Below are 12,318 nucleotides of genomic sequence, written 5' to 3' on the forward strand. Positions count from 1 at the left end.
GATTTGTACTGTCTGTACCGAGCACATAACCACATTGTGATGCCTGCTCTGACATAGTGGTGCCTCAGCCTGGAGGCTTATCCCCAGTGGTCCCTCCGGCTGCTCCGGCTCCGGGGTAGAATCCCTCTCTCCAGGGGACAGCTGTCCCGGACACTGCTGAGCATGCATCAGCCCCCTTCTCAGGGCGCTTCTGCTGCTACGGCTCGCTCAGCAAAGCTCACAGGGGATTCTTCATCTGGGAGCCCGTCCTCCTAAAATGGAGACGCAGGGTCCCCTTTCCCTCCTCGCCCCGCGGCTCTGGTTCACGAGCTGACTCGCAGGACAAGGAGGATGCCTTACTGGGGGCTCGGACGCTCTCCATGTACCCCATTGATCTGTCCGAAAGTGACGCAGATGCTAATGATTTGATTGCGTCCATTATATTTGTACTGGGCCTCAATCCGCCTGTATCAGGGGAGCACCCCTCTTTGGCAGAAAAGCATCAGTATACCTTGCCTAAGAGAACAAGGAGTGTGTTCCTTATCCACTCCAGCATTCAGGTCACTGTGACCAAGCCCAGAGCCTGTCCTGACAGACGCTTCCCAGAGCGTGGTTCTGATGACTGTTTCCCCCTTCCACCAGTGGTGGTCAAGGAGTGGGCTCATTCACCAAGGGTGGACCCTCCGGTGTCTAGACTTTCAGCCCGGACAGTTGTATCAGTGGCTGATGGCACCTCTCTGAGGATCCCACTGTCCGCCAGGTTGTCCTTCTGGCCAAATCTATATATGAGGCGGCAGGGGCCTCGTTCTCCCCATCTTTTGCAGCAGTGCGGGCTCTCAAAGCCATCTCTGCTTCTCGGGAGGAGATGCATTCCCTCACCAGGGCCTTTATGCCCGAATTGGTTGCCTTAACTTCCAGGCTTCAGTCTTTTCATCCTATAGCTGGAGACTGTCACCGCACTACGGTGGCCTCGGCTACTTCCCTCGCTATCCGCAGGTTCCTGTGGCTTCGAGAGTGGAAGGCAGATGCTTCTTAAGAAGTTCCTTGCTGGACTCCCTTTTGCTGGGACCAGTCTATTCGGTGAACAACTGGATGAAATTATTAAGGAAGCTTTTGGCAGGAAGAGTACTTCCATGCCACAACCCAGGAAACCTTCCAGGGCAGGAACCAGTCGAGGTTTCGTTTCTTTCGTTTCCTCTAACTGGTCGTCCTCTAAGCCCTCGGCCTCGTCCACTAACTCAGCCAAGGTCCGTAAACCAACTGGCGCATGAAGCCGCGTCCTCAGAAGTCCGCAGATGCACCAAGGCAGCCTCCTCTCGTCCTTGGTCGGCGGCAGGCTCTCCCTCTTGGGCGACGTGTGGTTTCAACATGTCTTCGATCAGTGGGTGTGGGTTACCATCTCCCACGGCTACAGAATGGAATTCTATCCAGCCCGCCAAACAGATTTTTTCTGTCAACTCCCCCCTGCTCCAAGGCCGCCGCCTTCTCACAGGCCGTGGCATTCTTGCAGGCCAATGGAGTAATTGTACCAGTTCCCGACTGGGAACGGTTCTGAGATTTCTACTCAAATCTCTTCCTAGTCCCCGAAAAGGAAGGTGCTTTCCGACCTGGATCTCAAGCTTCTCAACAAGCATGTTCAGGTGCGGCAATTTTGCATGGAATCTCTGCGATCAGTCAATGACCCAAGGAGATTTCTTAGCATCCATCGACATCAGAGATGTCTCTCTGCATGTGCCATTCGCAGTTTCACACCAGCGTTGGCTACGTTTTGTAATCGGAGAGGAACATTTCCAATTCGTGGCTCTCCCCTTTGGGATAGCCACGGCCCCTCGTGTATTCACCAGTTGCGGTTCTGCTCCTCCAGGGGTTGGTAGTGATTCCTTACCTGGACGCCCTTCTAGTCAGGGCTTCATCCAGTGCAGACTGTCAGCGGAGTGTCTCGCTCACTCTCGCCACGCTTGCAAGTCCACTCTGACCCCGACCCAGGAACTTACGTACCTAGGGATGCAATTCGAGACTCTGCTGGCACTTGTGAAGCTGCCCTTAGTCAAACAGCAGTCTCTTCATCTGGCGGTTCGCTCTCTGCTGAGGCTCCGCCGTCATTCCATCAGGCACCTCATGCAGGTGCTGGGTCAGATGGTGGCGTCAATAGAAGCGGTTCCCCTTGCCAGTTCCATCTGCGTCCCCTGCAGCTGGACATTTTCCGCTGTTGGGACAAGGGACTTCTTCCTTGCACAGGCTGGTGGCTCTGTCGCCACAGACCAGGAGCTCTCTTTAAGTGGTGGCTTCAGCCCCTCTCTCTGTACCAGGGACGCTCCTTTCTGGCCCCGTCATGGGTGATTCTCACCACGGATGCCAGTCTATCCGGCTGGGGAGCAGTGTTTCTCCACCACCGAGCACAGGGCACTTGGACTCCGTCCGAATCAGCCCTCTCGATCAATGTGCTGGAAATCAGGGCTGTAGTCCTAGGACTCGCAGCCGCCTAGCAATGTTGGAAGTTCAACGTATCCTTCAGTGGACGGAGGACTCAAAGTCCACCATATCCGCAGTCCACATCCCAGGCGCAGAAAACTGGGAGGCAGATTATCTCAGCCGTCAAACCGTGGACAGCGGCGAGTGAGCCCTGCATCCGGCAGTGTTCCGGTCAATTTAGCAGGCGGGGCACTCCGGGAGTGGATCTAATGGCATCCCGGCACAACAACAAGGTCCCGGTTTACGTGGCTCGCTCCCACGATCCTCAGGCCTTGGCAGCGGACGCGCTGGTTCCAGATTGGTCCCAGTTCCGTCTGGCCTACGTGTTTCCCCCTCTAGCTCTCTTGCCCAGAGTCCTGCGCAAGATCAAAATGGAGGGCCGTCGGGTCGTACTCATCGCCCCAGGCCCAGGCGAGCTTGGTTCCCAGACCTGCTCCGTCTGTTCGTAGAGGTGCTGTGGCATCTCCCGGACCGGCCAGACGTTCTCTCAGAGGGTCCGTTTTCCACAACAATTCTGCGGCTCTCAGATTGACGGTGTGGCTCTTGAGCCCTGAATCCTTACGGCTTCAGGCATTCCTTCCGAGGTCATCTTCACTATGACTCAGGCTCGGAAGTCTTCCTCGGCCAGGTTTTACCTCAGGACTTGGAGAATTTTCCTGTCCTGGTGTCGTTCTTCCGGCCATGCTCCTTGGCCGTTTTTTCCCTGCCGACCATCCTGTCCTTTCTACAGTCCGGCCTGCAGCTAGGTCTGTCCCTCATTCCCTCAAGGGACAGGTCTCGGCTCTGTCAGCGGCGTATCGCCCGACTGGCCCAGGTGCGCACCTTCATGCAGGGCGCATCTCACATCATTCCGCCTTACCGGCGGTCTCTGGATCCCTGAGACCTTTCTTTGGTCCTCATGGCCTTACAGAAACCCCCCTTTGAGCCTCTTAGGGAGGTTTCGTTGTTTAGTCTTTCACAGAAAGTGGTTTTTCTGGTGGCCATAATTTCTCTCAGGAGAGTCTCTTATTTGACTGTGCTCTCTTCGGAGTCACCCTTTTTGGTTTTTTTCACCAAGACAAGGTGGTTCTCCATCCAACTCCGGGCCTTCTCCCTAAGGTGGTGTCTCCGTTCCACCTTAACCAGGACATTTCATTGTCTTCCCTTTGTTCGGCCCCTGTGCATCGCTTTGAGAAAGCGTTGCATGCTTTAGATTTGGTGCGGACGCTCCGGATCTATGTGTCACGCACCGCTGTTTTTTTAGGCGGTGCACCTCTCTTTTTGTGCTGACCACAGGTCAGCGCAAGGGTCTCTCGGCTTCTAAACCGACCCTAGCTCATTGGATTAGGTCGGCCATATCCGATGCCTACCTATGTTCTCAGATGCCTCCCCCGCCAGGGATTAAGGCGCACTCGACCAGAGCTGTCGGTGCCTCTTGGGCTACGGCTCAGCAGGTCTGTCAGGCTGCCACTTGGTCTAGTCTGCACACCCTTTCGAAGCACTACAAAGTGCATGCTCATGCTTCGGCAGATGCGAGCTTGGGCAGACGCATCCTTCGGACGGCTGTCGCCCATTTGTGAAGTTAGGTTTCGCCTACTTCTCAGTTTCTGTTTATTTCCCACCCATGGACTGCTTTGAGACGTCCCATGGTTTGGGTCTCCCATAAGGAACGATAAAGAAAAAGAGAATTTTGTTTACTTACCGTAAATTCTTTTTCTTATAGTTCCGACATGGGAGACCCAGCACCCTCCCTGTTGCCTGTTGGCAGCTTTCTTGTTCCGTGTGTTTTCACCGGCTGTTGTTGTAGACAGAAGTTCCGGTTATTCCGGGTTTTACTCTATCTCTACTTATGGGTGGATGTCCTCCTTCAGCTTTGGCACTAAACTGGTTGGATTTGTCATCCGGGGAGTGTATATGCTCGGAGGGAGGCGCTACACTTTTAGTGTAGTACTTTGTGTGTCCTCCGGAGGCAGAAGCTATACACCCATGGTTTGGGTCTCCCATGTCGGAACTATAAGAAAAAGAATTTACGGTAAGTAAACAAAATTCTCTTTTTCTTTATCGTTCCTATGGGAGACCCAGACATTGGGTGTACAGCTTCTGCCTCCGGAGGACACACAAAGTACTACACTCAAAAGTGTAGCTCCTCCCTCTGAGCTTATACACCCCCTGGAGAGCCAGATCTAGCCAGTTTATCGCTTTGTGTTCAGGAGGTCACATCCACACATGCATTCTCATCTGATTTTTCATTTTTTGGGAAGAGTTTGAAGAAAAGCGGGTCCAAGCCTGGACCCCCGGCATGTCCCTTCTCACCCCACTGTGTCGGCGGTGCTGTTAAGGTTGATTCCCAGGCTGGAGCCTTACATGCCGTGCTCCTTCACCATCCCTCCGGGGCTCTGGCTTGAAGTGGGAGCCAGCACGGTTCTCCATGCTTGGCAGGAGACCGGTCTCCATCCGCAGCCCTTCAGGATCCTGCTGGACGGAGCACTCATCCCCAGGGACATGGCCCTGCGTCTCAGCAAGCTAAGTACCTGAGACGTTGTTGTATGGGGGTCCTTTGTACTTTATTGTTGGGGAGAGTGTGCTGAGTGATTTTTAGGACATTTCCGGCGGGTTCTCTGGCTGTCGCCTGAGAACCGCGCCGATGGTGCCTGCGCGCCGGCCGCACCGATCAAATTTAGGCCCCGACTTCGCCGGAGGCCTACTTTCGGTTTCACTGCCCTCGCATGTCATTCATGCAGAGGGACAGCGTGGCTCCGCCCAGCGGCCGTTCTACACAGGGGAGAGACACTCCTCACTGAGTACATGTCTCCTCCCCTGTGAGTGTCTTTGGCCCTCCAGATCCCGCTCTCAGAGTGAGTCCCGCCCCCTCTCTTCTCTCCGGTGGCCATTTTCTCAGCGGTTTTCCCTGTGATCTCCACTGGTCTGCAGCATCTCTGCTGAGGTGCTTGGGAGTCCGGGCTTCGGGATCTGGAGGGCACACAAACCGCTCCGGCGGTCTGGTAAGCCACAACCTTTGGTTGTGGACCTTCTGTATATGCTCTCTGGGGGTCTTTCTGGCAAGAGCCCCCACTCCAGCAGCATGTCTCACACGAGGAGCAAGGCTCCAAAGCTGTTTTCAGTATGCACTGCCTGTAAGCTCCTACTGCCTGAACAGGGCACCAATCCCCATTGTGCTGCCTGCTCTAACCTGACGATGCCTCAGCCTGGAATCGTACCCCCAGGGGTCTCTCCGGCTGCTCCGGCTCCTGTGGCTGAACCCCCGGCTTGGGTAGAATCCTTATCTAGGTCAATCTCCCAGTCTTTTGCCGACTCCATGGGACAGCTGTCCAGGACTCTGCTAAGCATGCATCAGCCCCCTTCACAGGGTGCCTCTGCTGCTAGGGCTCTCTCAGCGGAGCTCACAGAGGATTCATTTTCTGGTCCCAGACCCCGTTCTCCCAAGAGGAGACGTAGGGCTCCCTCCCCTTCCTCGTCCCGTGGCTCTGATTCAGGAGCTGACTCGCGGGATGAAGAGGATGCCTTTACAGGGGGCTCGGAGGCTAACTCCATGTGCCCCATTGATCTGTCCGAAACCGACTCAGATGTCAGTGATTTGATTGCGTCCATTAATTCTGTACTGGACCTCAATCCGCCAGTATCAGAGGAGCAACCCTCTCTGGCAGAAAAGCATCAGTTTCTCGCCTAAGAGGACAAAGAGTGTGTTCTTTAACCACTCCAGTTTTCAGGCCACTGTGACCAAGCCTAGGGCCTGTCCTGACAAACTCTTCCCTAAGCGTGGTTCTGATGACCGTTTTCCCTTTCCACCTGAGGTGGTCAAGGAGTGGGCTCATTCACCAAAGGTAGACCCTCCGGTGTCTAGACTCTCAGCCCGGACCGTTGTATCAGTGGCTGATGGCACCTCGCTTAAGGATTCCACAGACCGCCAGGTTGACCTTCTGGCCAAATCTGTATATGAGGCGGCGGGGGCCTCGTTCTCCCCGACTTTTGCAGCAGTGTGGGCTCTTAAAGCCATCTCTGCTTCTCTGGAGGAGATGCACTCCCTCACTAGGGGTTCTATGCCCGAAATGGTTGCCTTAACTTCCCAAGCTCAGGTCGCCGTAAGCTTTTTCATCCTATGCCATGTCTGCCATGCTGGAGGCTTCTCACTGCACTGCGGTGGCTTCGGCTAATTCCCTTGCTATCCGCAGGATCCTGTGGCTTCGAGAGTGGAAGGCAGATGCTTCCTCAAAGAAGTTCCTTGCTGGACTCCCTTTTGCTGGGTCCAGGCTCTTCGGTGAACAACTGGATGAAATTATTAAGGAGGCTACTGGTGGGAAGAGTACTTCCATGTCACAAACCAAAACTAGGAAACCTGCCCAGGGTAGGAATCAGTCGAGGTTTCGTTCCTTTCGTTCCTCCAACTGGTCGTCCGCTAAGCCCTCGGCCTCGTCCAGTAACACTGCCAAGGACCAAAAATCCAGGTGGCACAAAAGCGCGTCCACAGAAGACCGCAGGAGCTGCTGCCACTAAGGCAGCCTCCTCTTGACTATCTGTCCGCGCCAGCAACGTCCTTGGTCGGTGGCAGGCTCTCCCGCTTTGGAGACGTGTGGTTTCAACACGTCTCCGATCAGTGGGTGCGGGATATTATCTCCCACGGCTACAGGATAGAATTCTCTTCCAGCCCGCCAAACAGATTTTTTCTGTCAACTCCCCCCTGCTCCAAGGCTGCCGCCTTCTCTCAGGCCGTGGCATCCTTGCAGGCCAACGGAGTAATTGTACCGGTTCCCGCCCGGAAACGGTTCAGAGGTTTCTACTCAAATCTCTTCCTAGTCCCCAAAAAGGACGGTTCCTTCCGGCCCATCCTGGATCTCAAGCTTCTCAACAAGAATGTTCAGGTGCGGCATTTTCGCATGGAGTCCCTGCGGTCTGTCATTGCCTCAATGACCCAAGGGGTTTTCCTGGCATCCATCGACATCAGAGATGCCTATCTGCATGTGCCAATTGCAGTTTCACACCAGCGTTGGCTCCGTTTTGCAATCGGAGAGGAACATTTCCAATTCGTGGCTCTCCCCTTCAGGCTGGCCACGGCCCCTCGAGTATTCACCAAGGTCATGGCAGCAGTGGTTGCGGTTCTGCACCTACAGGGGTTGGCAGTGATTCCTTACCTGGACGACCTTCTAGTCAAGGCTTCATCCTGCGCAGACTGTCAGCGGAGTGTCTCGCTCACTCTTGCCACTCTAGCCCAATTTGGGTGGATTGTCAATCTTCCCAAATCCACTCTGACTCCGACTCAGTGTCTCACGTACCTAGGGATGCAGTTCGAGACTCTGCCGGCACTTGTGAAGTTACCCTTAGTCAAACAGCAGTCCCTCCAACTGGCGGTGCGCTCTCTGCTGAGGCCCCGCCGTCATTCCATCAGACGCCTGATGCAGGTCCTGGGTCAGATGGTGGCGTCAATGGAGACTGTTCCCTTTGCCCAGTTCCATCTGCGGTCACTGCAGCTGGACATTCTCCGCTGTTGGGACAAGCGGCCTTCCTCCTTACACAGGTTAGTGGCTCTGTCGCCACAAACCAGGAGCTCTCTTCAGTGGTGGCTTCGGCCTCTCTCTCTGTCTCAGGGGCGCTCCTTCCTGACTCCGTCCTGGGTGATCCTCACCACGGATGCCAGCCTATCCGGCTAGGGAGCGGTATGTCTCCACCACCGAGCGCAGGGCACTTGGACTCCGTCCGAGTCAGCCCTCTCGATCAATGTGCTGGAAACCAGAGCTGTGCTTCTAGCTCTCCTAGCCTTTCACCACTTGTTGGCGGGCAAGCACATCCGAGTCCAGTCAGACAACGCGACAGCAGTTGCCTACATCAATCACCAAGGCGGGACACGCAGCCGCCTGGCAATGCTGGAGGTACAACGCATTCTTCAATGGACGGAGGACTCCAAGTCCACCATATCCGCAGTCCACATCCCAGGCGTGGAAAACTGGGAAGCAGATTATCTCAGCCGTCAAACAGTGGACAGTGGCGAGTGGTCCCTGCATCCGGCAGTGTTTCAGTCAATCTGCCGCAAGTGGGGCACTCCGGACGTGGACCTAATGGCATCCAGTCACAACAACAAGGTTCCGGTTTACGTGGCTCGCTCCCACGATCCTCAGGCCTTCGCCGCGGACGCTCTGGTTCAAGACTGGTCCCAGTTTCGTCTGTCCTACGTGTTTCCCCCTCTAGCTCTTTTGCCCAGAGTTCTGCGCAAGATCAGAATGGAGGGCCGTCGAGTCATTCTCATTGCCCCGGACTGGCCCAGGCGAGCTTGGTACCCAGACCTGCTCAATCTGTCCGTAGAGGTGCCGTGGCATCTTCCGGACCGTCCAGACCTTCTCTCACAAGGTCCGTTTTTCCGCCAGAATTCTGCGGCTCTCAGATTGACGGCGTGGCTCTTGAGTCCTGGATCTTGACGGCTTCTGGTATTCCTCCTGAAGTCATCTCCACTATGACTCGGGCCCGTAAGTCTTCCTTTGCCAAGATCTATCACAGGACTTGAAAGATTTTCCTGTCCTGGTGTCGCTCTTCCGGCCTTTCTCCTTGGCCTTTTTCCTTGCCGACCCTTCTGTCTTTTCTACAGTCCGGTCTGCAGCTGGGATTGTCCCTCAACTCTATCAAGGGACAAGTCTCGGCTCTGTCAGTGCTGTTCCAGCGGCGTCTCGCCCGGCTGGCTCAGGTCCGCACCTTCATGCAAGGTGCGTCTCACATCATTCCGCCTTACCGGCGGCCCTTGGATCCCTGGGACCTCAATTTGGTTCTCACGGCTTTGCAGAAGCCCCCCTTTGAACCTCTTAGGGAGGTTTCTTTGTTTAGTCTTTCACAGAAAGTGGTCTTTCTAGTGGCCATAACTTCCCTCAGGAGAGTCTCTGATTTTAGCTGCGCTCTCTTCGGAGTCACCTTTTTTGGTTTTTCATCAAGACAAGGTGGTTCTCCGTCCGACTCCGGACTTTCTCCCTAAGGTGGTTTCTCCTTTCCACCTTAACCAGGACATTACCCTACCTTCCTTTTGTCCGGCTCCTGTTCATCGCTTTGAGAAAGCGTTGCATACTTTGGATCTGGTGCGTGCTCTCCGGATCTGTGTCTCGCACCGCTGCTCTTAGGCGGTGCACCTCTCTTTTTGTGCTAACCACAGGTCGCCGTAAGGGCCTCTCTGCTTCTAAGCCGACCATAGCCCGTTGGATCATGTCCATCATTTCGGAGGCCTACCTGTGTTCTCAGGTGCCTTCCCCGCCGGGGATCAAGGCACACTCGACCAGAGCTGTCGGTGCCTCTTGGGCTTTCAGGCACCAGGCTACGGCTCAGCAAGTCTGTCAGGCTGCCACTTGGACTAGCCTGCATACCTTTTCAAAGCACTACCAAGTACATGCTCATACTTCGGCAGATACGAGCTTTGGCAGGCGCATCCTTCAGGCGGCTGTCGCCCATTTGTGAAGTTAGGCTCCGCCTACTTCTCAGTTGTTCTGTTTATTCCCACCCATGGACTTCTTTGAGACGTCCCAATGTCTGGGTCTCCCATAGGAACGATAAAGAAAAAGAGAATTTTGTTTACTGTAAATTCTTTTTCTTATAGTTCCGTATTGGGAGACCCAGCACCCTCCCTGTTGCCTGTTAGCAATTTCTTGTTCCGCGTGTTATCACCGGCTGTTGTTGTTGACAGAGTCTCCGGTTGTTCCGGTTCTTGCTCTGTTTTTACTTGTGGGTGGCTATTCTCCTTCAGCTTTTGCACTAAACTGGTTAGATCTGGCTCTCCAGGGGGTGTATAAGCTCAGAGGGAGGAGCTACACTTTTGAGTGTAGTACTTTGTGTGTCCTCCGGAGGCAGAAGCTATACACCCAATGTCTGGGTCTCCCAATACGGAACTATAAGAAAAAGAATTTACGGTAAGTAAACAAAATTATATATATATATATATATATATATATATATATATATATATATATATATATATATATATATATATATATATATATATATATATATATATATATATAATAATATTTTAAAAAACATGTAGAACTGTGGAAAGAAAAAAAAAAAGATATTTATTTATTTTTTTTTTTTGCTTTTCCCATTTTCCGAGACCCGTAGCGCTGTAAATTTTTGGCATCTGGTGCAGTGTGAGGGCTTGTTTTTTGCACCTTAACCTGACATATTTTTATTGACACCATTTTGGGGTAGATTTGATGTTTTGTTCGCCTTATTCCATTTTATTGCAATGCTGCTGCAACAAACGAAACCCCTAATTACTGGCATTTCAATTTTTTTTTTTTTATTTCCCCTCTCATTGCTCTCTGATTCATTTATTTTATATTTTGATAAATTGGAATTCTACAAGCGTAGCAATTACAGATGTTTGTTTTTCTGTATTTTTGTTTTTATTTTAATAGAGTAAAATGGGAGTGATTTGAGCTTTTTTTTAAATTTTTTTTTCTTTAATTTTTTAATTTTTTTTTACCTATCATTGTATTTGTTAGTCCCATTAGGGTCTTGAACCTATTGTCATTTGATCGCTTGTACTATACATAGCAGTGCATCAGCATTGCTATGTACAATGAAAATCAGTGTCCTCTAAACGCTTTTTTTTTTTTTTTTCTCTTCTCTCCATTTTATGTCTTGTTTCTTCAGATCATGCACTGAGGCTGTGGAATATACAGACGGACACACTTGTGGCTATATTCGGCGGTGTGGAAGGTCACAGAGATGAAGTGTTGAGTGCGGTAAGTTATCATTTTATTAAAATCTCCTTCCTTTAGAGAAGGCTTTCCCTGCGCCAACACTTCCGAGTTTCACGGTCCGTGTATAGATCATATTTTGCTGGCCACTCAGTCACAGCCTCCTATACGTCTATGGGACTATTTGGTTTTGACTCGTTGCTCGAAAACTTGAGATCAATGCTCGGACCACCGTACAATCAAAGTGATCCTAAATCCTATCGACAGTGGCTAAGTTGCTTTTTGGAGGACTAACCCTTTAAACTTTAATTAGGCTGAAATCCACCTTTGAAATATCACAGTCCAAGTAGCGGGCATGATTTCTGAATGGACCAAGAGTCTCCTGACCCGAAGCTATGGGGCTTGTTCTATATATACAGGGCAGAAAATCCCTAATTTGGGCCTCCCGCTGAAATATAAAGGGCAGTCACTAGGTTAGTGATCTTTGGAGGGATTGTCACAAGAAAGTGAGCCCCTAACTGTGCAAAATACCTAAAGTTAGAAACTCAGTTATTTTTCCTCCCAGAGTCCAGTGTGAATTCCCTATAACGGCTATAGTCATGATGGACAGCCCCTTTAACCCCTTCAGCCCCCTGGGCGTTTTACGTTTTTCCGCTGTTTTTTTTCGCTCCCCTTCTTCCGAGAGCCGTAACTTTTTTTTTTATTTTTCCGTCAATCTTGCCATATGAGGGCTTATTTTTTTGCAGGTCGAGTTGTACTTTTAAATGAAACCATGCGTTTTACCATATAGTGTACTGGAAAACAGCAAGTATGGAAAAACTGCAAAAAAAATAGTACAATAGTTTTTGGCATATTTTATTCACCATGTTCACTATATGGTAAAACTGATGTATCCTGAGGTCGGTGCGAGTTCGTAGACCCCAAACATGTATAGGTTTACTTGTACCTAAGGGGTTAAAAAAAATTCACAAGTTTGTCAAAAAAAAAAGTGGCGCACATTTTGCGCCATTTTACGAAACCCGTAGCGGTCTCATTTTTTTGGATCTATGGCTTATTTTTTGCGTCTCGAGCTGACGTTTCTAATGTTACCTTTTTTGCGCAGATGCTACGTTTTGATCGCCTGTTATTGCATGTTGCGCAAAACTTGCAACGACCAAAAAAACGTAATTTTGGCGTTTGGAATATTTTTGCCGCTACGCTATTT

At 51.6% G+C, this 12,318-nt stretch overlaps 1 protein-coding gene across 1 annotated transcript in view; it reads left to right on the plus strand.

Annotated features, from left to right (window-relative positions):
* The window catches only part of EED (embryonic ectoderm development), an 84,030-nt gene that overhangs the window by 54,237 nt on the left and 17,475 nt on the right, over positions 1-12,318 (plus strand). Inside the window, exon 7 of the mRNA XM_075334705.1 lies at positions 11,068-11,159. Coding sequence (XP_075190820.1) covers positions 11,068-11,159 — 92 coding nt within the window. The remainder of the gene's footprint in view (positions 1-11,067; positions 11,160-12,318) is intronic.

This window comes from Anomaloglossus baeobatrachus, chromosome 2 (assembly GCF_048569485.1).
Source record: "Anomaloglossus baeobatrachus isolate aAnoBae1 chromosome 2, aAnoBae1.hap1, whole genome shotgun sequence".
NCBI classification, from domain to species: Eukaryota; Metazoa; Chordata; class Amphibia; order Anura; family Aromobatidae; genus Anomaloglossus; species Anomaloglossus baeobatrachus.